Source organism: Spodoptera frugiperda, chromosome 22 (assembly GCF_023101765.2).
Source record: "Spodoptera frugiperda isolate SF20-4 chromosome 22, AGI-APGP_CSIRO_Sfru_2.0, whole genome shotgun sequence".
NCBI lineage: Eukaryota > Metazoa > Arthropoda > Insecta > Lepidoptera > Noctuidae > Spodoptera > Spodoptera frugiperda.
Genome location: NC_064233.1, coordinates 27566 through 55402, shown reverse-complemented (window position 1 = coordinate 55402; position 27837 = coordinate 27566). Strand labels below are relative to the sequence as shown.

At 39.4% G+C, this 27837-nt stretch overlaps 3 protein-coding genes across 3 annotated transcripts in view; all 3 read left to right on the top strand.

Annotated features, from left to right (window-relative positions):
- LOC126912128 (uncharacterized) overlaps window positions 1–15659 on the top strand; it is a 92318-nt gene extending 76659 nt beyond the window's left edge. The window contains exon 2 of the mRNA XM_050702654.1: window positions 14121–15659. Within this exon, the coding sequence (XP_050558611.1) occupies window positions 14174–15277 (1104 nt within the window). The 5' untranslated portion in view covers window positions 14121–14173 and the 3' untranslated portion in view covers window positions 15278–15659. The remainder of the gene's footprint in view (window positions 1–14120) is intronic.
- LOC118279594 (uncharacterized) lies at window positions 136–27509 on the top strand. The gene is made up of 6 exons (XM_050702438.1): window positions 136–1197; window positions 25748–25920; window positions 26012–26115; window positions 26226–26377; window positions 26523–26713; window positions 26850–27509. Exons 1-6 carry the CDS (start codon window positions 1152–1154, stop codon window positions 27507–27509), a joined length of 1326 nt encoding a protein of 441 aa, XP_050558395.1. The 5' UTR covers window positions 136–1151.
- LOC118279595 (uncharacterized) lies at window positions 22140–23122 on the top strand. Its single transcript, XM_035599233.2, has one exon. It carries the CDS (start codon window positions 22270–22272, stop codon window positions 23053–23055), a length of 786 nt encoding a protein of 261 aa, XP_035455126.2. The 5' UTR covers window positions 22140–22269; the 3' UTR covers window positions 23056–23122.
- Window positions 27510–27837: the final 328 nt, after the last annotated feature.

Genomic DNA, 27837 nt, shown 5'->3' with positions numbered 1-27837 from the left:
TAATAAAACTAACTAAAAACAATCTTACTCACGTAAATATACTGAGTAAAGCTCTACTAGTTTCGAATCAAAGATAAGCAGCGTGCGCATACGCGGTAACGTCGCGCAGCCTACGTGACGTCGCGTCAGTAGGCTTAGTCTTTAGGTTACGATAGCCGACCTTATCGCTTACCTAACGCGTTCTCTTCCAGGAAACGTTTGAGCATTATAAAATACCACGCTTGCTTTAGGCGGATTAGCAATTTCAAACTTATATTATATTGGAAATAATAATTCAACACTGGACGTTATTAATGCTTTGACGGCAGAAATTGTAGAACAGTAGATTTAGGTAAAAGGTACATAAATGTATTACGAAATTTATCGATCCCGAAAAAGCATTTGATCCTAGCGAACTGGCTAACCTCCTCTAACCTTAATTTAATCTTGGAATACCACATTGACTATTTCTTTGAATGTCTGTTCCATTGAGTTCCATTTAACAATTCGTTAAAATATGTCCTTTACAATTGAGTGGTCACACCTGTCGATCTATATGGATTCGGGTGCTGGGCCATGAGAAAGGCGGGTGAAAGAAGTTTGCCTACAGCAGAGATGAGGATGCTGCGATGGATATGTGGCGTGATGGGACTAGACAATATAATACACGGCTATGTAAATGAAACTTAAGAGCAGCGCTCTCTCGTCTCTCTAAATATGGGAATCTGTACATCCCAACATACATTCTGTCTGTATATGGAACTGAAGGCTTCAAAAAGCTTCTGAGCATTTTATTGCATTAATGAACGAAAACCAATTTAATCTTGTTTTCATCATACCTTATTCTACTGGTCAATTTATTTGTAATAACTTCTTTAACAATATAAGTCAGAAAGAGATAGCCACATATGACTACACAGCAATTGATGCGTTAGATAAGGACAAAATATACAATAGTGAAAAAGTGAGATAGCAAAACACAAAAGGTGTGCGTTAGAGAGAGACAGCGTATCACTTCTCCCCACCACGTATTGTATGTTGTTAACACAATACAAGTTGTAGGCTAGCAGTTCACCCGTCACTTCGCCAGTTGCTCTTGTGACATCGCACTGTATAGTCGTGTACCGAGTGTGCATCAGTATTGAAATTAATTTTGTAATCATTTAATAAACATGGTTGTCGAGAGTTTTAGCTGGAGTGAAGAAGTGGAGTCGGCCGGTATGTACCCGTAGAAATACTAAGGATTTTTTAAATTCCTATTCGAAACAAAATCTAATTAATCTTTTCCCACAGATCCCATGATAATGGAAGAACAACGGGAGACTAGGAGAGACTCCGTCAACTCCATCGAGCCCGAGGTAAAGACTCCACAAACACCGGAGACTAAATCCTCGGTGGACGAGGAAGACGGAGCTTTAAAGGACTTGCTCCGGGTCGATGAACAATATTATCCCTTATTGGCCTTGGTATGTAACATTATATTTTCTTAAATTATTTTACTTACTAATTAATAGCTGGGGACATGATTGTTAATTTATTGACTCATCTTTGTTACAGTTGGAACAATTTTCCCCTGAAGACGACGGCATCCAATTCAACATAAAGTTGAAACAGTTTGAGACTACAATGTCATCCATGTGTCCGGACGACTCGCGTGTGCAGTAAGTATTTATCTATTTCTTTTTTTTTCAAATTATATCTTCTACTAGTATCTTATTCTCATCGTGTCCCGTAAATATTACTAATAATTTTATTTTACTTTGTCTAGACAAGCATTCGCGACGTTCCGCGCGGCGGCCCTGCGGTGCCCGGTGATGGCGCGTAAGCTGGCCGCAGTGGGTGTTTCGTTCACTCGCCAGCAGAACAAGCCACTGCTTCGTAGAACCCTCCTTAATGTCGTCATGCAGGACACTTTCTCCAGTAAGTACCCTTTCCCAAGATCTATTTACCCCTTTGAATTCAGTTCACCCGGTTTTACCGCAATCCCCTCGAATTGAACTTCTGCTCGAAGCTTCGTAAAAACTTCTTAAGGAATATATCAAATAAATAATTGTCATCTTCTTCAACAGAACTGGACGTGCTACAGCGCTCAAATCCGCTGTTCCTCGTCAACGCTGCGAATCTGATGGGGGATTACTTCGCCAACGCTCGCCTCAGTAACGGCGACAAGCTTCACTTTCTAGCTGAGCCACTACTGCAATACTTGCGTGCTTTACTCGCCGCCCGTGATACACGTGCACATCACAGTCTCGCTGCACAAGTAAGTTTCAAACGAACATTTATTATTTTGTAAAAAATGCTGTTTTATTGCCAAACACATACATTCATTGTTTAGTAACATTGTGACAGCTAAGCAGATTAAAATACTAATATGTAACTTTCTTTTGTCCACAGTTAATGCAAAACGGTCGCGAGCTACTCTCCGTAGTAGCTCAAGAGATGGACGAGCTCTCGGTCTCGATCCGTCTCCGTCTGCTCTCGTCCCCACCAGTCAGCACAACGTGGCTACTACTCTCCGCAGACCTTTGCCTCAACAAGTTTCTTCCCCTACCGACTACGCTGCAACAGTTTTACACCGCTCATCTGGTAACAACCACGGAAGAAAATGTCAGTGAAGCCAGCTATAGATGTTGGAAGAAAAGCCCCGAGAAGAACGAGAATAAACCAGATGCTGCGGCGCTTGCAGAAGAAGTCAGTCAAAGTATATCTCAGATTAGTCTGCGTAATAATGAGGACACGAAGCCTAAGAAAGAACCAATCTCAGTTAGCCAAGATACATGGACAGGTGATGATACCTTAAGGAAAAGATACGACCTTAACTCTTGGCGGCAAACAGAAGAGACGAGAATAAAGGCTAATGACTGCCAACAAGGGGGGGATATCTTCCAAAGTCACCCCGAAAGAAATGTGTCTCAGGCCCCAGAAAAGCCAAAATTAGGCGTTGGAGCTAGGTTATTGAGACTTAGAGCCCTCTCAAAGGAATCAATCTCAGTCAGCGAAGACACATGGTCAGGACCCGACTCCCGCCCGCCGCACATAAGTATGAGATCACGAAAGGGGAGGATTAATGGAAAGAAAGACGGAACAACAGCCAAGGCGACCCCAAGACGCCATGTCGCCGAAGTACCGCGCAGCGCCAAATACTGGGGCCACGACGACCGATGCGTCAAACATTATAGTTAGTAGGAATGTCTTGTATGTATGTATGTAAATAATTATTAATTTAGGGAATTGTACAAATGAAATTGTTACTTAAACCAAAAATGTTATAAATGTTGTTTATATTACTTATGAAATGTATTAAATAGTTGTAAAATAATTATACTTTAATGTAATGTAATAATAATCAATGAATAAAATAATAATTTTTGATAACTTCAAATTCGATATTTTCTATAAAACCCCTTATTCCTGACACAGCTAAGGAATACAAATTCAACATTCTGTAAGTTTCACTTCATAATAGACTCATAAACAACTATTAGCATTAGTCTTATCGTATATTATAGAAAAGGTTATTTTTAATTCGTACCACACGATGCTACGGCGTAGCAGGTGATACTACGGTGTAGTAAAATCTGACGAAATAGACTGTAGTTTAGACTTGTTTACACTTGTTTGCCATCACGAGCATTACCAAAGCCTTGTTCCAAAGTTTCCTCACAAACCAAAAAGAAAACGAAATCTAATTCTATAGACAAGACAGTGGACGCACTTACACCCCTGTTTCACCATAATTTCCGAGAATATAGCGCCCGTATGAAGCCGGGGTGTATTGTTAGTACGTAGGGAAGCGTGGGAAAGTAGATAAGGTGTAGACCAAGTCTTATATATTGTGGTACCTATTTGTTAAACAATGATCGATTTGGTAGTTTCTTGGAAACAGAAGCGATAATTGTTGTATGTATACCTGACTAGACATTCCAACGTGATAACGACATCGGTATCCGCTCACAATGTCATTTTCGCAAAATGATATCCAATTACAAAATATCAGGCGACGCATTGGGTAATTTTTGTGACTTATCCAAGGCGTTCGACTGTGTGTCCCTCATGATACACTGATCAGGAAGCTATCCCATTATGGAATACGAGGCAACTCTCTGGACCTACTTATCTCATACTCTGATAGGATTCAGAGAGTCGAAATTAACGGAAAAATTTCCGCCGGGTCTATTGTTAAGGTGGGTGTTCCGCAGGGGTAAAATCTCGGCCCGTTTTTATTTCTTATTTATATTATAGTGATTCACCAGGTAACCATGGAATTGTACTGTTTGCTGATAATACCTCTTTACCATTTAAACCCAAACGTAGAAAATGAGTCAGTTGTCATGTAAATAGTGCTCTCCCGAAATTAGTACACTGACACATGCGTGCTGCCATCAGAATAGGTGCGGTCATACAGTTGTTGTATTTCCTCTAAAGACCACTACAGAATCCGTTTGCACGGTTTTCGGTCACGGTTTATTTGAACGTCTGAGTTAGTTTTGGCCAGTCTCATCTAGTTATTTAAGAGATTGACGTGAAAAGGTGTCATCTTGTAACCTATTTGCAAAAAAATAAATATCTATAGAATTAGATTTCGTTTTCTGTCTGGTTTGTACGAAAACTTTTGAACATTACTCACATAAATATACTGAGTAAAGCTCTACTAGTTTCGAATCTAAGATAAGCAGCGTGCGCATACGCGGTAACGTCGCGCAGCCTACGTGACGTCGCGTCAGTAGGCTTAGTCTTTAGGTTACGATAGCCGACCGTATCGCTTACCTAACGCGTTCTCTTCCAGGAAACGTTTGAGCATTATAAAATACCACGCTTGCTTTAGGCGGATTAGCAATTTCAAACTTATATTATATTGGAAATAATAATTCAACACTGGACGTTATTAATGCTTTGACGGCAGAAATTGTAGAACAGTAGATTTAGGTAAAAGGTACATAAATGTATTACGAAATTTATCGATCCCGAAAAAGCATTTGATCCTAGCGAACTGGCTAACCTCCTCTAACCTTAATTTAATCTTGGAATACCACATTGACTATTTCTTTGAATGTCTGTTCCATTGAGTTCCATTTAACAATTCGTTAAAATATGTCCTTTACAATTGAGTGGTCACACCTGTCGATCTATATGGATTCGGGTGCTGGGCCATGAGAAAGGCGGGTGAAAGAAGTTTGCCTACAGCAGAGATGAGGATGCTGCGATGGATATGTGGCGTGATGGGACTAGACAATATAATACACGGCTATGTAAATGAAACTTAAGAGCAGCGCTCTCTCGTCTCTCTAAATATGGGAATCTGTACATCCCAACATACATTCTGTCTGTATATGGAACTGAAGGCTTCAAAAAGCTTCTGAACATTTTATTGCATTAATGAACGAAAACCAATTTAATCTTGTTTTCATCATACCTTATTCTACTGGTCAATTTATTTGTAACTAGCTTCCGCCCGCGGCTTCGCCCGCGTGAAATTAGTTTTTGTCAATCCTGGTCCTTTATGTCTAAGAGACTCTTACAGGGGCCAGCCTCACGTTGTGTACAAAAATATTTTTAAATGACCTAATTTAAAACATTTTTGTACACAACGTTTGCTGTTTTGTTATCATTTGTTAAAATGTGGAGATTGTTTGGACTCGACACTCGCGAGCAGGCCACGTACAGTTGGCCATGCGAAAAACAGTTTTTCTCTAAATGGACACCTGCTACTTTAAGTGTTTGCCCTTGCGCTTTGTTAATGGTCATTGCGAAGGCTGGTTTGAGGGGAAACTGGATTCTTTTAAACTGAAACGGTAAATCTGTAGGGATCATGGGTATGCGTGGAATCAAAACTTCTTCATCTTTAGCTATACCTGTCATTATAATTGCTCCAATAATATTGCGTCCTAGCTGCGTAATTTGCAATCGAGTCCCGTTGCATAGTCTCGGCGCTTCGAGATTTCTCATTAATAAAACTGGAACCCCAACTTTCAGTCTCAGCTTATGAGACGGCACTCCTGACAGCTCTAAAGAGTTTAGAAACTCGGTAGGATAAGACGTCACCTGTTCACTGTCCATGACAATATCTACTGACAAATATTCGACAACATCGCCTTGCACATGTGACATCATTCTTTCATTGATCTTTCCCACGATTTCATTGGTCGGTGCTAATATTGCCCTTTCACACAGCCATTCTCTATTCCTCATGTTATATTCTAAACCGGGATAGACGTTGTTTTTAAGATCTTCCAATGTTTGGACAGCATTACAAAATTCTTGATTTAATGTAATCATGCCGTTAGCGTCCGTAGTCATTCGACCTTCACCGATTTTCAATAGAGCAGCTGCATATTGCCCCGATTGCGTATCATTATGTAGTTGTACTCGCATGTTTTTAGTGAGACAAAATTTTTTTACATGCACCCATAATGTAGACGCTTTCAAACATGCATTTATCTCATCTGCTGGAGTGCCTCTAGTAATGACAGGTAGTGTCTGTCGAAAATCACCAGCAAGCAGCACTACCATCCCACCCATTAAACTCGGGTTACTTCTGATATCTTTCATACTAACTTTCAACCTTTATTTCACCCCTTAGCTGGTTGAAATTTCAAAAATGCTAGAACAAATGTTTAATGATTTCTTATCAAGTGCTTAAATATAAAGTTTCATGGTTTTATCTTTTAAAATTAAGAAATCCCATACAAACTTTCAACCTCTATTTCAACCCCTTCATCCCTTTTTTCGAAATAAAAAGTAGCCTATGTTCTGTCTCAGGGTCTAAAGATTGTCTGTACCAAATTTCATTAAAATCGGTTTCGATTTAGACGTGAAAGCATAACAGACAGAAAGACCGACAGACAGACAGAATTACTTTCGCATTTATAATATTAGTTGGGATAACTTCTTTAACAATAAAAGTTAGAAAGAGATAGCCACATATAGTTACACAGCAATTGGTGCGTTAGATAAGGACAAAATATACAATAGTGAAAAAGTGAGATAGCAAAACACAAAAGGTGTGCGTTAGAGAGAGACAGCGTATCACTTCTCCCCACCACGTATTGTATGTTGTTAACACAATACAAGTTGTAGGCTAGCAGTTCACCCGTCACTTCGCCAGTTGCTCTTGTGACATCGCACTGTATAGTCGTGTACCGAGTGTGCATCAGTATTGAAATTAATTCTGTAATAATTTAAAAAACATGGTTATCGAGAGTTTTAGCTGGAGTGAAGAAGTGGAGTCGGCCGGTATGTACCCGTAGAAATACTAAGGATTTTTTTTTATTCCTATTCGAAACAAAATCTAATTAATCTTTTCCCACAGATCCCATGATAATGGAAGAACAACGGGAGACTAGGAGAGACTCCGTCAACTCCATCGAGCCCGAGGTAAAGACTCCACAAACACCGGAGACTAAATCCTCGGTGGACGAGGAAGACGGAGCTTTAAAGGACTTGCTCCGGGTCGATGAACAATATTATCCCTTATTGGCCTTGGTATGTAACATTATATTTTCTTAAATTATTTTACTTACTAATTAATAGCTGGGGACATGATTGTTAATTTATTGACTCATCTTTGTTACAGTTGGAACAATTTTCCCCTGAAGACGACGGCATCCAATTCAACATAAAGTTAAAACAGTTTGAGACTACAATGTCATCCATGTGTCCGGACGACTCGCGTGTGCAGTAAGTATTTATCTATTTCTTTTTTTTCAAATCATGTCTTCTACTAGTATCTTCTACTTATCGTGTCCCGTAAATATTAATAGACTCACTCCCAATAATATAACTGTGTATCACCACTTCTGAGATCAAAAAGTGTAATAATTTTATTTTACTTTGTCTAGACAAGCATTCGCGACGTTCCGCGCGGCGGCCCTGCGGTGTCCGGTGATGGCGCGTAAGCTGGCCGCAGTGGGTGTTTCGTTCACTCGCCAGCAGAACAAGCCGCTGCTTCGTAGAACCCTCCTTAATGTCGTCATGCAGGACACTTTCTCCAGTAAGTACCCTTTCCCAAGATCTATTTACCCCTTTGAATTCAGTTCACCCGGTTTTACCGCAATCTCCTCGAATTCAACTTCTGCGCGAAGCTTCGTAAAAACTTCTTAAGGAATATATCAAATAATTGTCATCTTCTTCAACAGAACTGGACGTGCTACAGCGCTCAAATCCGCTGTTCCTCGTCAACGCTGCGAATCTGATGGGGGATTACTTCGCCAACGCTCGCCTCAGTAACGGCGACAAGCTGCACTTTCTGGCTGAGCCACTACTGCAATACTTGCGTGCTTTACTCGCCGCCCATGATACACGTGCACATCACACTCTCGCTACACAAGTAAGTTTCAAACGAACATTTATTATTTTGTAAAAAATGCTGTTTTATTGCCAAACACATACATTCATTGTTTAGTAATATTGTGACAGCTAAGCAGATTAAAATACTAATATGTAACTTTCTTTTGTCCACAGTTAATGCAAAACGGTCGCGAGCTACTCTCCGTAGTAGCTCAAGAGATGGACGAGCTCTCGGTCTCGATCCGTCTCCGTCTGCTCTCGTCCCCACCAGTCAGCACAACGTGGCTACTACTCTCCGCAGACCTTTGCCTCAACAAGTTTCTTCCCCTACCGACTACGCTGCAACAGTTTTACACCGCTCACCTGGTAACAACCACGGAAGAAAACGTTAGTGAAGCCAACTACGTGTCATGGAAAAAAAGCCCCGAGGAGAACGTGGTTACCATCTGCAGAAACATATCTCAGCCGAGGCCAGAACCACGCGCTGGTGCTCGGCTACTGAGGCAAGATGGACACAACACATACAACACTAGAAATACAAAATTAAATATGAGAGCAAGGCTCGACCTGAACACATGGCGGCAGCCGAAGGAAGAAACGATGGAAGTTGTGGACCGTCTCCAAGAAGACGACCGGACGAGTGTCGGTACCACCAGGACAGCGGTGACCACTTCCAAATTCAGCAATAGTGGAATGTCTTCCAGACCTCGGGGGAACCCAATGTCTGCCCACCGAGATACGATAGAAACCCGGACGGCTAGAAACAACCTCAGGAGTCGATACGATCTCAACTCGTGGCGGCAGGCCCTGAAGGAGAAAGAGGGAGGTGACGTTTAGCATCCAAGATAATTTTACATTTAATAGATTAGTTAGTTAGTGGCTAGTAACAAGTGGCCAGAAAAAATGTTTTAATAATTGTGTATATTATTAGTTACAAACATGTATTAAATAGTTTTAAGATATCCTTTAATGTAATAATTTTCAATGAATAAAATATATTTTGATAACTTCAAATTCGATTTTTTCTATAAAATCCCCGATTCCCGACACAGATAAGGAATACAAATTCAACATTCTGTAAGTTTTACCTCATTATAAAATCACTCAAATTCATAAACTACGGTACTGTTAGCATAAGTCTAATGAAATCCGTAGCACATGATGCTACGGCGTAGCAGATGATACTACGGCGTAGTAAATACATACATAACTCACGCCTGTCTTCTATGGGGGTAGGCAGTTTTTCGTTGGTTAAAGGTACTTTTAATTTGGCCCTTCTTGAATATGTCGCCAATCTGGTCGCTATATGTCCGTCTAGGGCGTCCTCTACCGACGGTCCCATTCATATACGCCTTGTATATTTCTTTCGTAAATCTGTTTTCATTCATCCTTTCTACATGTTTAAACCATCGTCCCTTTTCAATCCTTGTCACCACATCGTCTTTCAAACCAAACTTTTCTTTAAAAACAATATTTTTCACTTGATCACTAATATTTACTCCACACATATTTCTCAGGGCTCTCATTTCCACCGCGTTAATCCTGCTTTCATGCTTCTTTTGCCACACCCATGATTTACTACCATACATAAACGTAGGTTTAGATTAGGAGTCGACTACAATTCATTCCTCACCACTCTATCGTAAGCCTTTTCGAGGTCAATAAAGGCACAGAATACCTTTCGGTGTTTCGATAAGGTTTTCTCTGAAATGCACCTTAACGAAAATACTTGATCCGTACACCTGATTCCCTTTCGAAATCCCCCTTGCACATCCCAGATTTCCTTCTCAGTCACATCTATCACGCTTTCAATCAATATCTTGGCATACAACTTTCCTACTACGCTTAGGAGGCTTATACCGCGATAATGTTAGCACTTCTGTTGTGATCCTTTTCCTTTATATAATAGTGGCACAATTATGGACTTGGTCCAGTTTCCAGGCTATTAAAAAGCAGTTTATTAAAAAGTAGGTACAGCAGGCTTGCAATTACACCTTCGTCTCCTGTTACCATTTCAGTAGTTATCCTATCATTCGTCATCTTTTGAATCACCCTTTTCAAATAGATTCTCAAAATATTCCTGCAACTATTTTAAAACATCCTTACTTTCACCAATCACACTCCCCGTTAATATCTCTTATCGTATCTACTTTCGAGTCGCCAACTTTGCCTCGTAGTTCTAACTAGATGCCAGAATACTTTAAGGTTGGCTTGAGAGTTCCGTGAAAATTTCATTTCAATCTATTCTTGGCATTAGTTTTTTCTTTTTACTCTCGTTTTGCAACGAATTTACCTCTCTTTCATACTATCTAGCACTCTTCTATTTGCTTTTGATGGCAAAAAGTGTAAAACTGCTATGTGTAGACACACGTAGTTTCTTTACAAAAATGTTGACAAATGTGTCGGTACATTAAGTGCTCAAGCAAAATTTTAAATATTCATTGTTTACTTGATACTTGATATATGTACTTTATCCGTAGTTTGCTGCGAATTAAATCTCACTACTAATACTAACTCGTCTTTGGCATCACGTACCATAATATCTGAGAATACAGCGTACGTGTGAAGCCGGGGTGTATTGTTAGTACGTAGGGTGGCGTGGGAATGTAGATAAGGTGTAGTCCAAGTCCCATATATTGTAGTATTATTTGTTAAACAATGATCGATTTGGTAGTTTCTTAGAAACAGAAGCGATAATTGTTGTATGAGTACCTGACTAAACATTCCAATGTGATGACGTCATCGGTATCAGCAATCCCATATTTACATACCATATTCATGACATCCGATTGCAAAATGTCCTCAACTTAAAAAGTCAAATATAATGATTTCTATAGTCAAACTATTTATTTCAAAATACCGTATGGATAAGACTCTTATACAATTTTTTTCTACCATATTTATTATCGTCTATACTGACAATGTGCAAAAAAATGAGCCAAAATGGCCCAGTAGTTAAGCCAAAAATTGCATTTTTCTTTTTGAGCAAATGTAACCACTCTTTGTAAACACGACACGGGTCAATGACTGCACTACGACGCGACGTTGCCGCTCTTCTGTTTTGGTTCGCAAAATGGGAAAAGAATTGGTAGCTATTATACCAATTCTTATAACCTAACTAGACCCAAAATAAGATTATACGTGCATCATCGTCCACCAATCCGTATTTTATACGAAATAATCGCAATAAATCTTTAATTAACATTGTAGGTACCAAATTAAGTTCTTTACTCCATTTAATTTGAAAATAAGAAAACGCATTTCATAACCTGTGTGCACACAACCTGCAACTACAACTAGTTACAATACTTTTATTATGACAAGAACGAATAAAATTACCTTTTTGGGTTACGCCTAATCCGGGCAAACACACACACACACATCCGTCTTTAAAATGTTTTCTTTAAACGACAACGTGGATTTCTCACGTATTTAATTCATTAAATACCACAAGCACAGAGTTTACTGCCACAAATTTTCATAATAATAATTAATTTACAGTTACAATCACAATTTAAGTATTTACTTGCACTCAGAAAACAAATCATAACAAAATTCCGCGTAAAGCTCAAGTTTAAACTGTTTTGTTTTCAAACAAACTACGAAGTAGTTCCTACACCAACCACACGGCAGCACACGAATATCGATGATGTACTTACTAGTTCGGCATTTTTCCATAGATGGCACTTTTACCAATTCTCCAAATTATTAATCAAAATTAACTAAATTATGAATTTCTGTATGTTTGACATTCGTAACGAATTAATGAGTCAAAGTACGTATTTATTTACGTTTCTAACTAAGCTTTTATAGTATAAACTGTTTTGTTTTCAAACAAACTACGAAGTAGTTCCTACACCAACCTCACGGCAGCCCACGAATATCGATGATGTACTTACTAGTTTGGCATTTTTTCCATAGATGGCACTTTTATCAATTCTCCAAATTATTAATCAAAATTAACTAAATTATGAATTTCTGTATGATGTTTGACATTCGTATCGAATTAATGAGTCAAAGTACGTATTTATTTACGTTTCTAACTAAGCTTTTATAGTATAAACTGTTTTGTTTTCAAACAAACTACGAAGTAGTTCTTACACCAACCTCACGGCAGCACACGAATATCGATGATGTACTTACTAGTTTGGCATTTTTTCCATAGATGGCACTTTTATCAATTCTCCAAATTATTAATCAAAATTAACTAAATTATGAATTTCTGTATGATGTTTGACATTCGTATCGAATTAATGAGTCAAAGTACGTATTTATTTACGTTTCTAACTAAGCTGAATATGACACATGTAAGAAAGAGAAGATAGCGATAGTGCGAATATCGTCTAGTTGACTCGCACTCGTTGTCAGTAAATAATGAAGCGAAGTAGTCAGTTTTAATACCCTTATTCATCATCGGTAATTCAAAATATTATTGCAACCAAATATCGGGTAGATAATAGTTATCAAGAGTAGCCACAACGGCAAATAACACCCATGTCTACCTACTTGTAACTCATTCGGCGTTGAGGCTAGGGTTGCCAACTTCTTAACTTAGGAAAAAAATGTATGAGAAAAAAAGGGATTTTTCAAATTTGATGTTTTTAGTGCTTAAAAACTTTTTTGTGTGTTAACAATTTTTTGTTATCTTTATCACAGTAAATGAATTGTGATAGGTTTACGTTTATTTTTTTTTTGTATCCTAGAATGTAAGTGTTTTGGCTCCCGCTGTAAACTTTCATTTTGATGTTAATAAATAAATAAAACTTGTTTGATAATCAACATTTAAATTGAAAAAAATAAACAAATCGTTTTTAATTAAACTTTTGTCTACCTGCTGCCTACTTTAGAATTATGTCTGCACAACTTTTTTAGTGAAAGCTGACTATTCACTCGCTATCGACAAAATTGTACAGAAATGAAATGACGTGGGTTTTGTTTTATTTCATTTATAGCAAGTGAATTGAGTGATATTTGTATAAATGTCACAGTCTAATATCATTCTCAGTCATTCTAATATTTCGTTTAATGATTATAAACTATTAATGCTAAAGAAGAAAAAAAACTTTAAGTAAACATAATGTGTATTTTGTTTATGCATCACAGTAAAGGTTGAAAATAAAGTATTTTTGCAAACTTTATTTAAATGTAAACGCATAAAGTATAATTACCAAAAACAAAGTAAGATACGTTACGTTATTAGAAAGTATGGTAGGCAACCCTAGTTGCGGCGGTTGTTCCTTGGCGACGCCGCCGCGCCGGCGCCAATTGATGAAACGAACGTTCGTTTTCCGACCTATCCCATAAAAAATTGCGAATATTTATTTTTCAAAGATCTTTAATAAATTAGTAATAATTTTACGTAAATAAATAGAAGTATTAACATCAGAGAAACAAAACTGATAGGTAGTAGATACATTGGCCAGCAGATCAACCTACTCCAATATGTCAAATGGATTTTCGACTTTATGTCAATACAATAAAGTTGAAAATGTAACAGAGAAAAGGATTAGTAGAAGCGCTGTGCGGTCGGTTTCTTTTGACGGCTTTTCGCGGAAGACAAGCGGCGCGCGCGGCGGCATCGTAAAAGGGGTATGTACCCTTTCGGTACGCCGCGTTTGTTTTGAGTAAAGCCGCCACGCCGGCGCCGTGAGCTTTTGGCACGCGCCGATTCATCAGTTCACTGCTAGCCTTCCGGGATAGTGTGTGTGCTTTTCGCAACCTTCGGTGGATTACGCGCGCGTTGTGTTCAACTGTTGTTATTAGTTTTTCGTTTAGTTCTTAGTTTTATTATTATTTAGTTTTTTTACTGTGAAATAGACACTAACATTAGTATTTTAGTTAATTGTGTAATTTAGGAAATTTTCGTTTATTTTACTTTTTAGTGTGTGTGTGTGTGTGTTGTGCCGAAATGCCGCGACATTATTACAGTGCTGCAGAGTACACGGACATGATTTTGATGTACGGTGAATGTCATCAGAATGCAGCGTTGACTCTGCGGACTTATCGAGAGAGATACGGAGCATCTCGTCACTGCCCGACTGATGTTCGTACAATTATTAGTGCTGTACAAAGACTTAGAGACAATCAGCCGCTGATGCCTAATACCCATGATGGAGTTGCTGGACAGCAAACTTCATCGAACTTGGAACAAAGGGTTTTAACCCATTTTCGTAATAACCCAACCTGCAGTCTTAGGCAAGCAGGGCGTACGTTTCACGTGCACCATCGGACGATACACCGAATCCTCAAAAAGGACAAAGTACGTCCGTACAAGTACTGTAAGGTGCAGGCGCTGCTGCCACGTGACAAGCCCGTGAGAGAAATGTATTGTCGCTGGGTGTTAGACCGGATTGCTCAAGACCAACATTTCGTGAGAAATGTGTTTTGGACAGACGAAAGCACATTTACTCGAAACGGCATGTGGAACCGACAGACCATGCGACACTGGAGCCATACCAATCCCCACTTAATAAGGGAATCAGCGCATCAGTACCGGTTTTCCGTAAATGTTTGGGCCGGCATTCACGGAGAAAACATAGTGGGTCCGTTCTTCATTGACGGAAATCTGAATGCTCAGAAGTTCTTAGAACTCTGTGACGGTCCAATTTCTGAGTATTTAGATGGATTGTCTGTGGCAGCAAACTCAAGGGTATGGTTCCAGTTGGACGGAGCTCCTCCACACTCCGTACTCCTTGCAAGAGAGCGGCTGAACATAATGTTTGGTGACCAATGGATTGGGCGCTTTGGTCCCCAAAGATGGCCGGCACGATCACCCGACCTAACACCCCTGGACTTTTTTTTATGGGGATTCATTAAAAATGAAGTATACGCGAGGGTATCAGAAAGCGAAGCTGAGCTCCGAACACGGATTGTCGACGCTTTCGATAAATTAAAAACAATGGCCTTGGATCCTGACCGAAATTTATTGCGCAGGGTTCGACACAATATCGTACGGCGATATAGCTTATGTGTCCAAAACCGTGGTGGACACATTGAACATTTAAAAATTTAACTGGGCCATTGCTTAATTGTGGTGTGTGCAAAGAAAGTGGCGAGAAATCGCATTCGCAAGGGTAGCCTCCAAAGATAATCCATGATCATTCATCACAACAACTCAATAAGCAGAGTGAATGAGCCGGCATGTCATCGTGTGTGTGTGTGTGTCGCCCGAACGCAGACGCCACGTTGCCGCTCTTCTGGGGTCAAGGTACGTTGATACACGGAGTGTTACACTTCTTTGAATTTATTTTACTATTTGTTTTGTTTGAAAATTTCACTTTTTTAATTTAAGGTTTTTGTTTACATTTTTGTTGGATTGTACTTCTATGTAATAGTTCTACTTTATAGTATAAATTATTGTATAAGAGCGATACACATACTGTATATATATTGGTTTTACAAGGGATCGGTCAAAAACTGATACCGGTGTTGAACTTCTTAATCACATATATGACGCGTGGGAGGACTCAGGCGACGCATTGGATATTTTTTGTGACTTATCCAAAGCGTTCGATTGTGTCCCCCATGGATTACTGATCAAGAAGCTATCCCATTATGGAATACGAGGCAACTCTCTGGATCTTCTTATCTCATACTTATGCGAGAGGATTCAGAGAGTCGAAATTAACAGAAAGCTTTCCGCTGGATCTGTTGTTAAGATGGGTGTTCCGCAGGGGTCAATTCTCGGCCCAGTTTTATTTCTTATTTATATTATAATGATTTGCCTTATCTTGTAAGGGATAATCATGGGATAGTACTGTTTGCTGATAATACCTCTTTATTATTTAAACTCAAACGTAGAAAATGAGTCAGAGATTACGTAAATAGAAAATAGTATACTCTCTCGAAAATAGTATACCGATACATGCGTGCTGCTATCTGAACCAGAATCAACTTGCACGGTTTTCTCACATTATTATTTATTTGATTTGTCTGGACTTTGAAAGACTATGACCTCTGAGTTTGTTTCGACATTTCTTCTCCGAGTAGTGCAATAGGAAATGACGGACTCATCTAGTTATTTTAGAGGTTGACGTGTAAAAGTGTTATCTTGTAACCTATTTGCAAAAATAAATATCATTTATCAGGCACCAAGTGCGTTCACTGCCTTGTCTAAAGAATTAGATTTCGTTTTCTATCTGGTTTGTAAGGAACCTTTTGAACATTGCTCACGTAAATATACTGAGTAAAGCTCTACTAGTTTCGAATCTAAAATAAGCAGCGTGCGCATACGCGGTAACGTCGCGCAGCCTACGTGACGTCGCGTCTGTAGGCTTAGTCTTTAGGTTACGATAGCCGACCTTATCGCTTACCTAACGCGTTCACTTCAAGGAAGCGTTTGAGCATTATAAAATACCACGCTTGCTTTAGGCGGATTAGCAATTTCAAACTTATATTATATTGGAAATAATAATTCAACACTGGACGTTATTAATGCTTTGACGGCAGAAATTGTAGAACAGTAGATTTAGGTAAAAGGTACATAAATGTATTACGAAATTTATCGATCCCGAAAAAGCATTTGATCCTAGCGAACTGGCTAACCTCCTAACCTTAATTTAATCTTGGAATACCACATTGACTATTTCTTTGAATGTCTGTTCCATTGAGTTCCATTTAACAATTCGTTAAAATATGTCCTTTACAATTGAGTGGTCACACCTGTCGATCTATATGGATTCGGGTGCTGGGCCATGAGAAAGGCGGGTGAAAGAAGTTTGCCTACAGCAGAGATGAGGATGCTGCGATGGATATGTGGCGTGATGGGACTAGACAATATAATACACGGCTATGTAAATGAAACTTAAGAGCAGCGCTCTCTCGTCTCTCTAAATATGGGAATCTGTACATCCCAACATACATTCTGTCTGTATATGGAACTAAAGGCTTCAAAAAGTTTCTGAACATTTTTATTGCATTAATGAACGAAAACCAATTTAATCTTGTTTTCATCATACCTTATTCTACTGGTCAAATTATTTGTAATCACTTTTTTAAATAATGATACAATTTTCTAACAATATATGACAGAAAGAGACGATACATTTTATTACACAACAACTTATACGTTAGACAAGAACAAAATATACCACACTGAAGTAGTGAGATAGCAATACACAAAATGTGTGCGTTAGAAAGAGACAGCGTATCACTTCTCCCCACCACGTATTATGTGGTTAACACAATACAAGTTGTAGGCTAGCAGTTCACCCGTCACTTCGCCAGTTGCTCTTGTGACATCGCACTGTATAGTCGTGTACCGAGTGTGCATCAGTATTGAAATTAATTTTGTAATCATTTAATAAACATGGTTGTCGAGAGTTTTAGCTGGAGTGAAGAAGTGGAAACGGCCGGTATGTACCCGTAGAAATACTAAGGATTTTTTTTATTCCTATTCGAAACAAAATCTAATTAATCTTTTCCCACAGATCCCATGATAATGGAAGAACAACGGGAGACTAGGAGAGACTCCGTCAACTCCATCGAGCCCGAGGTAAAGACTCCACAAACACCGGAGACTAAATCCTCGGTGGACGAGGAAGACGGAGCTTTAAAGGACTTGCTCCGGGTCGATGAACAATATTATCCCTTATTGGCCTTGGTATGTAACATTATATTTTCTTAAATTATTTTACTTACTAATTAATAGCTGGGGACATGATTGTTAATTTATTGACTCATCTTTGTTACAGTTGGAACAATTTTCCCCTGAAGACGACGGCATCCAATTCAACATAAAGTTGAAACAGTTTGAGACTACAATGTCATCCATGTGTCCGGACGACTCGCGTGTGCAGTAAGTATTTATCTATTTCTTTTTTTTTCAAATTATATCTTCTACTAGTATCTTATTCTCATCGTGTCCCGTCAATATTAATAAACTCACTCCCAATAATATAACTGGTAACACATCTTCTGATATCAAAGAGTGTAATAATTTTATTTTACTTTGTCTAGACAAGCATTCGCGACGTTCCGCGCGGCGGCCCTGCGGTGCCCGGTGATGGCGCGTAAGCTGGCCGCAGTGGGTGTTTCGTTCACTCGCCAGCAGAACAAGCCACTGCTTCGTAGAACCCTCCTTAATGTCGTCATGCAGGACACTTTCTCCAGTAAGTACCCTTTCCCAAGATCTATTTACCCCTTTATGTCACCGAAGTACCGCGCAGCGCCAAATACTGGGGCCACGACGACCGATGCGTCAAACATTATAGTTAGTAGGAATGTCTTGTATGTATGTATGTAAATAATTATTAATTTAGGGAATTGTACAAATGAAATTGTTTCTTAAACCAAAAAGGTTGTTTATATTACTTATGAAATGTATTAAATAGTTGTAAAATAATTATACTTTAATGTAATGTAATAATAATCAATGAATAAAATAATTTTTGATAACTTCAAATTCGATATTTTCTATAAAACCCCTTATTCCTGACACAGCTAAGGAATACAAATTCAAAATTCTGTAAGTTTCACTTCATAATAGACTCATAAACAACTATTAGCATTAGTCTTATCGTATATTATAGAAAAGGTTATTTTTAATTCGTACCACACGATGCTACGGCGTAGCAGGTGATACTACGGTGTAGTAAAATCTGACGAAATAGACTGTAGTTTAGACTTGTTTACACTTGTTTGCCATCACGAGCATTACCAAAGCCTTGTTCCAAAGTTTCCTCACAAACCAAAAAGAAAACGAAATCTAATTCTATAGACAAGACAGTGGACGCACTTACACCCCTGTTTCACCATAATTTCCGAGAATATAGCGCCCGTATGAAGCCGGGGTGTATTGTTAGTACGTAGGGAAGCGTGGGAAAGTAGATAAGGTGTAGACCAAGTCTTATATATTGTGGTACCTATTTGTTAAACAATGATCGATTTGGTAGTTTCTTGGAAACAGAAGCGATAATTGTTGTATGTATACCTGACTAGACATTCCAACGTGATAACGACATCGGTATCCGCTCACAATGTCATTTTCGCAAAATGATATCCAATTACAAAATATCAGGCGACGCATTGGGTAATTTTTGTGACTTATCCAAGGCGTTCGACTGTGTGTCCCTCATGATACACTGATCAGGAAGCTATCCCATTATGGAATACGAGGCAACTCTCTGGACCTACTTATCTCATACTCTGATAGGATTCAGAGAGTCGAAATTAACGGAAAAATTTCCGCCGGGTCTATTGTTAAGGTGGGTGTTCCGCAGGGGTCAAATCTCGGCCCATTTTTATTTCTTATTTATATTATAGTGATTCACCTTATCTTGTAAGAGGTAACCATGGAATTGTACTGTTTGCTGATAATACCTCTTTACCATTTAAACCCAAACGTAGAAAATGAGTCAGTTGTCATGTAAATAGTGCTCTCCCGAAATTAGTACACTGACACATGCGTGCTGCCATCTGAATAGGTGCGGTCATACAGTTGTTGTATTTCCTCTAAAGACCACTACAGAATCCGTTTGCACGGTTTTCGGTCACGGTTTATTTGAACGTCTGAGTTAGTTTTGGCCAGTCTCATCTAGTTATTTAAGAGATTGACGTGAAAAAGTGTCATCTTGTAACCTATTTGCAAAAAAATAAATATCTATAGAATTAGATTTCGTTTTCTGTCTGGTTTGTAAGGAAACTTTTGAACATTACTCACGTAAATATACTGAGTAAAGCTCTACTAGTTTCGAATCTAAGATAAGCAGCGTGCGCATACGCGGTAACGTCGCGCAGCCTACGTGACGTCGCGTCAGTAGGCTTAGTCTTTAGGTTACGATAGCCGACCTTATCGCTTACCTAACGCGTTCTCTTCCAGGAAACGTTTGAGCATTATAAAATACCACGCTTGCTTTAGGCGGATTAGCAATTTCAAACTTATATTATATTGGAAATAATAATTCAACACTGGACGTTATTAATGCTTTGACGGCAGAAATTGTAGAACAGTAGATTTAGGTAAAAGGTACATAAATGTATTACGAAATTTATCGATCCCGAAAAAGCATTTGATCCTAGCGAACTGGCTAACCTCCTCTAACCTTAATTTAATCTTGGAATACCACATTGACTATTTCTTTGAATGTCTGTTCCATTGAGTTCCATTTAACAATTCGTTAAAATATGTCCTTTACAATTGAGTGGTCACACCTGTCGATCTATATGGATTCGGGTGCTGGGCCATGAGAAAGGCGGGTGAAAGAAGTTTGCCTACAGCAGAGATGAGGATGCTGCGATGGATATGTGGCGTGATGGGACTAGACAATATAATACACGGCTATGTAAATGAAACTTAAGAGCAGCGCTCTCTCGTCTCTCTAAATATGGGAATCTGTACATCCCAACATACATTCTGTCTGTATATGGAACTGAAGGCTTCAAAAAGCTTCTGAGCATTTTATTGCATTAATGAACGAAAACCAATTTAATCTTGTTTTCATCATACCTTATTCTACTGGTCAATTTATTTGTAATAACTTCTTTAACAATATAAGTCAGAAAGAGATAGCCACATATGACTACACAGCAATTGATGCGTTAGATAAGGACAAAATATACAATAGTGAAAAAGTGAGATAGCAAAACACAAAAGGTGTGCGTTAGAGAGAGACAGCGTATCACTTCTCCCCACCACGTATTGTATGTTGTTAACACAATACAAGTTGTAGGCTAGCAGTTCACCCGTCACTTCGCCAGTTGCTCTTGTGACATCGCACTGTATAGTCGTGTACCGAGTGTGCATCAGTATTGAAATTAATTTTGTAATCATTTAATAAACATGGTTGTCGAGAGTTTTAGCTGGAGTGAAGAAGTGGAGTCGGCCGGTATGTACCCGTAGAAATACTAAGGATTTTTTTAAATTCCTATTCGAAACAAAATCTAATTAATCTTTTCCCACAGATCCCATGATAATGGAAGAACAACGGGAGACTAGGAGAGACTCCGTCAACTCCATCGAGCCCGAGGTAAAGACTCCACAAACACCGGAGACTAAATCCTCGGTGGACGAGGAAGACGGAGCTTTAAAGGACTTGCTCCGGGTCGATGAACAATATTATCCCTTATTGGCCTTGGTATGTAACATTATATTTTCTTAAATTATTTTACTTACTAATTAATAACTGGGGACATGATTGTTAATTTATTGACTCATCTTTGTTACAGTTGGAACAATTTTCCCCTGAAGACGACGGCATCCAATTCAACATAAAGTTGAAACAGTTTGAGACTACAATGTCATCCATGTGTCCGGACGACTCGCGTGTGCAGTAAGTATTTATCTATTTCTTTTTTTTTCAAATTATATCTTCTACTAGTATCTTATTCTCATCGTGTCCCGTAAATATTACTAATAATTTTATTTTACTTTGTCTAGACAAGCATTCGCGACGTTCCGCGCGGCGGCCCTGCGGTGCCCGGTGATGGCGCGTAAGCTGGCCGCAGTGGGTGTTTCGTTCACTCGCCAGCAGAACAAGCCACTGCTTCGTAGAACCCTCCTTAATGTCGTCATGCAGGACACTTTCTCCAGTAAGTACCCTTTCCCAAGATCTATTTACCCCTTTGAATTCAGTTCACCCGGTTTTACCGCAATCCCCTCGAATTGAACTTCTGCTCGAAGCTTCGTAAAAACTTCTTAAGGAATATATCAAATAAATAATTGTCATCTTCTTCAACAGAACTGGACGTGCTACAGCGCTCAAATCCGCTGTTCCTCGTCAACGCTGCGAATCTGATGGGGGATTACTTCGCCAACGCTCGCCTCAGTAACGGCGACAAGCTTCACTTTCTAGCTGAGCCACTACTGCAATACTTGCGTGCTTTACTCGCCGCCCATGATACACGTGCACATCACAGTCTCGCTGCACAAGTAAGTTTCAAACGAACATTTATTATTTTGTAAAAAATGCTGTTTTATTGCCAAACACATACATTCATTGTTTAGTAACATTGTGACAGCTAAGCAGATTAAAATACTAATATGTAACTTTCTTTTGTCCACAGTTAATGCAAAACGGTCGCGAGCTACTCTCCGTAGTAGCTCAAGAGATGGACGAGCTCTCGGTCTCGATCCGTCTCCGTCTGCTCTCGTCCCCACCAGTCAGCACAACGTGGCTACTACTCTCCGCAGACCTTTGCCTCAACAAGTTTCTTCCCCTACCGACTACGCTGCAACAGTTTTACACCGCTCATCTGGTAACAACCACGGAAGAAAATGTCAGTGAAGCCAGCTATAGATGTTGGAAGAAAAGCCCCGAGAAGAACGAGAATAAACCAGATGCTGCGGCGCTTGCAGAAGAAGTCAGTCAAAGTATATCTCAGATTAGTCTGCGTAATAATGAGGACACGAAGCCTAAGAAAGAACCAATCTCAGTTAGCCAAGATACATGGACAGGTGATGATACCTTAAGGAAAAGATACGACCTTAACTCTTGGCGGCAAACAGAAGAGACGAGAATAAAGGCTAATGACTGCCAACAAGGGGGGGATATCTTCCAAAGTCACCCCGAAAGAAATGTGTCTCAGGCCCCAGAAAAGCCAAAATTAGGCGTTGGAGCTAGGTTATTGAGACTTAGAGCCCTCTCAAAGGAATCAATCTCAGTCAGCGAAGACACATGGTCAGGACCCGACTCCCGCCCGCCGCACATAAGTATGAGATCACGAAAGGGGAGGATTAATGGAAAGAAAGACGGAACAACAGCCAAGGCGACCCCAAGACGCCATGTCGCCGAAGTACCGCGCAGCGCCAAATACTGGGGCCACGACGACCGATGCGTCAAACATTATAGTTAGTAGGAATGTCTTGTATGTATGTATGTAAATAATTATTAATTTAGGGAATTGTACAAATGAAATTGTTACTTAAACCAAAAATGTTATAAATGTTGTTTATATTACTTATGAAATGTATTAAATAGTTGTAAAATAATTATACTTTAATGTAATGTAATAATAATCAATGAATAAAATAATTTTTGATAACTTCAAATTCGATATTTTCTATAAAACCCCTTATTCCTGACACAGCTAAGGAATACAAATTCAACATTCTGTAAGTTTCACTTCATAATAGACTCATAAACAACTATTAGCATTAGTCTTATCGTATATTATAGAAAAGGTTATTTTTAATTCGTACCACACGATGCTACGGCGTAGCAGGTGATACTACGGTGTAGTAAAATCTGACGAAATAGACTGTAGTTTAGACTTGTTTACACTTGTTTGCCATCACGAGCATTACCAAAGCCTTGTTCCAAAGTTTCCTCACAAACCAAAAAGAAAACGAAATCTAATTCTATAGACAAGACAGTGGACGCACTTACACCCCTGTTTCACCATAATTTCCGAGAATATAGCGCCCGTATGAAGCCGGGGTGTATTGTTAGTACGTAGGGAAGCGTGGGAAAGTAGATAAGGTGTAGACCAAGTCTTATATATTGTGGTACCTATTTGTTAAACAATGATCGATTTGGTAGTTTCTTGGAAACAGAAGCGATAATTGTTGTATGTATACCTGACTAGACATTCCAACGTGATAACGACATCGGTATCCGCTCACAATGTCATTTTCGCAAAATGATATCCAATTACAAAATATCAGGCGACGCATTGGGTAATTTTTGTGACTTATCCAAGGCGTTCGACTGTGTCCCTCATGATACACTGATCAGGAAGCTATCCCATTATGGAATACGAGGCAACTCTCTGGACCTACTTATCTCATACTCTGATAGGATTCAGAGAGTCGAAATTAACGGAAAAATTTCCGCCGGGTCTATTGTTAAGGTGGGTGTTCCGCAGGGGTCAAATCTCGGCCCATTTTTATTTCTTATTTATATTATAGTGATTCACCTTATCTTGTAAGAGGTAACCATGGAATTGTACTGTTTGCTGATAATACCTCTTTACCATTTAAACCCAAACGTAGAAAATGAGTCAGTTGTCATGTAAATAGTGCTCTCCCGAAATTAGTACACTGACACATGCGTGCTGCCATCTGAATAGGTGCGGTCATACAGTTGTTGTATTTCCTCTAAAGACCACTACAGAATCCGTTTGCACGGTTTTCGGTCACGGTTTATTTGAACGTCTGAGTTAGTTTTGGCCAGTCTCATCTAGTTATTTAAGAGATTGACGTGAAAAAGTGTCATCTTGTAACCTATTTGCAAAAAAATAAATATCTATAGAATTAGATTTCGTTTTCTGTCTGGTTTGTAAGGAAACTTTTGAACATTACTCACGTAAATATACTGAGTAAAGCTCTACTAGTTTCGAATCTAAGATAAGCAGCGTGCGCATACGCGGTAACGTCGCGCAGCCTACGTGACGTCGCGTCAGTAGGCTTAGTCTTTAGGTTACGATAGCCGACCTTATCGCTTACCTAACGCGTTCTCTTCCAGGAAACGTTTGAGCATTATAAAATACCACGCTTGCTTTAGGCGGATTAGCAATTTCAAACTTATATTATATTGGAAATAATAATTCAACACTGGACGTTATTAATGCTTTGACGGCAGAAATTGTAGAACAGTAGATTTAGGTAAAAGGTACATAAATGTATTACGAAATTTATCGATCCCGAAAAAGCATTTGATCCTAGCGAACTGGCTAACCTCCTCTAACCTTAATTTAATCTTGGAATACCACATTGACTATTTCTTTGAATGTCTGTTCCATTGAGTTCCATTTAACAATTCGTTAAAATATGTCCTTTACAATTGAGTGGTCACACCTGTCGATCTATATGGATTCGGGTGCTGGGCCATGAGAAAGGCGGGTGAAAGAAGTTTGCCTACAGCAGAGATGAGGATGCTGCGATGGATATGTGGCGTGATGGGACTAGACAATATAATACACGGCTATGTAAATGAAACTTAAGAGCAGCGCTCTCTCGTCTCTCTAAATATGGGAATCTGTACATCCCAACATACATTCTGTCTGTATATGGAACTGAAGGCTTCAAAAAGCTTCTGAGCATTTTATTGCATTAATGAACGAAAACCAATTTAATCTTGTTTTCATCATACCTTATTCTACTGGTCAATTTATTTGTAATAACTTCTTTAACAATATAAGTCAGAAAGAGATAGCCACATATGACTACACAGCAATTGATGCGTTAGATAAGGACAAAATATACAATAGTGAAAAAGTGAGATAGCAAAACACAAAAGGTGTGCGTTAGAGAGAGACAGCGTATCACTTCTCCCCACCACGTATTGTATGTTGTTAACACAATACAAGTTGTAGGCTAGCAGTTCACCCGTCACTTCGCCAGTTGCTCTTGTGACATCGCACTGTATAGTCGTGTACCGAGTGTGCATCAGTATTGAAATTAATTTTGTAATCATTTAATAAACATGGTTATCGAGAGTTTTAGCTGGAGTGAAGAAGTGGAGTCGGCCGGTATGTACCCGTAGAAATACTAAGGATTTTTTTAAATTCCTATTCGAAACAAAATCTAATTAATCTTTTCCCACAGATCCCATGATAATGGAAGAACAACGGGAGACTAGGAGAGACTCCGTCAACTCCATCGAGCCCGAGGTAAAGACTCCACAAACACCGGAGACTAAATCCTCGGTGGACGAGGAAGACGGAGCTTTAAAGGACTTGCTCCGGGTTGATGAACAATATTATCCCTTATTGGCCTTGGTATGTAACATTATATTTTCTTAAATTATTTTACTTACTAATTAATAACTGGGGACATGATTGTTAATTTATTGACTCATCTTTGTTACAGTTGGAACAATTTTCCCCTGAAGACGACGGCATCCAATTCAACATAAAGTTGAAACAGTTTGAGACTACAATGTCATCCATGTGTCCGGACGACTCGCGTGTGCAGTAAGTATTTATCTATTTCTTATTATTTTTTCAAATTATATCTTCTACTAGTATCTTATTCTCATCGTGTCCCGTAAATATTACTAATAATTTTATTTTACTTTGTCTAGACAAGCATTCGCGACGTTCCGCGCGGCGGCCCTGCGGTGCCCGGTGATGGCGCGTAAGCTGGCCGCAGTGGGTGTTTCGTTCACTCGCCAGCAGAACAAGCCACTGCTTCGTAGAACCCTCCTTAATGTCGTCATGCAGGACACTTTCTCCAGTAAGTACCCTTTCCCAAGATCTATTTACCCCTTTGAATTCAGTTCACCCGGTTTTACCGCAATCCCCTCGAATTGAACTTCTGCTCGAAGCTTCGTAAAAACTTCTTAAGGAATATATCAAATAATTGTCATCTTCTTCAACAGAACTGGACGTGCTACAGCGCTCAAATCCGCTGTTCCTCGTCAACGCTGCGAATCTGATGGGGGATTACTTCGCCAACGCTCGCCTCAGTAACGGCGACAAGCTGCACTTTCTAGCTGAGCCACTACTGCAATACTTGCGTGCTTTACTCGCCGCCCATGATACACGTGCACATCACACTCTCGCTACACAAGTAAGTATTAAACGAACGTTTATTATTACTTTTTTAAAATGCTGTTTTATTGCCAAACACATACATTCATTGTTTAGTAACATTGTGACAGCTAAGCAGATTAAAATACTAATATGTAACTTTCTTTTGTCCACAGTTAATGCAAAACGGTCGCGAGCTACTCTCCGTAGTAGCTCAAGAGATGGACGAGCTCTCGGTCTCGATCCGTCTCCGTCTGCTCTCGCCCCCACCAGTCAGCACAACGTGGCTACTACTCTCCGCAGACCTTTGCCTCAACCAGTTTCTTCCCCTACCGACTACGCTGCAACAGTTTTACGCCGCTCATTTAGGTGCAACCACGGAAGAAAACGTGAGTGAAGCCAGCTACAGACCTTGGAAGAAAAGCCCCGAGGAGAATGTGGATATCATCTGCAAGAACATATCTCAGCCGAGGCCAAAACCACGCGCTGGTACTCGGCTACTGAGGGAAGATGGACACAACACATACAACACTAAAACCGCAAAAATCAATATGAAAGCAAGGCTCGACCTGAACACATGGCGGCAGCCGAAGGAAGAAACAGTGGAAGTTGTGGACCGTCTCCAAGAAGACCGGACGAGTGTCGGTACCACCAGGACAGCGGTGACCACTTCCAAATTCACCAATAGTGGAATGTCTTCCAGACCTCGGGGGAACCCAATGTCTGCCCACCGAGCTACGATAGAGACCCGGACAGCTAGAAACAACCTCAGGAGTCGATACGATCTCAACTCGTGGCGGCAGGCACTGAAGGAGAAAGAGGGAGATGACGTTTAGCCTCCAAGATAATTTTACATTTAATAGTATAGTAAGTTAGTGGCTAGTAACAAGTGTCCAGAAAAAATGTTTTAATAATTGTGTATATTATTAGTTACAAACATGTATTAAATAGTTTTAAGATATCCTTTAATGTAATAATTTTCAATGAATAAAATATATTTTGATAACTTCAAATTCGATTTTTTCTATAAAATCCCCGATTCCCGACACAGATAAGGAATACAAATTCAACATTCTGTAAGTTTTATCTCATTATAAAATCACTCAAATTCATAAACTACGGTACTGTTAGCATTAGTCCAATTAAATCCGTAGCACATGATGC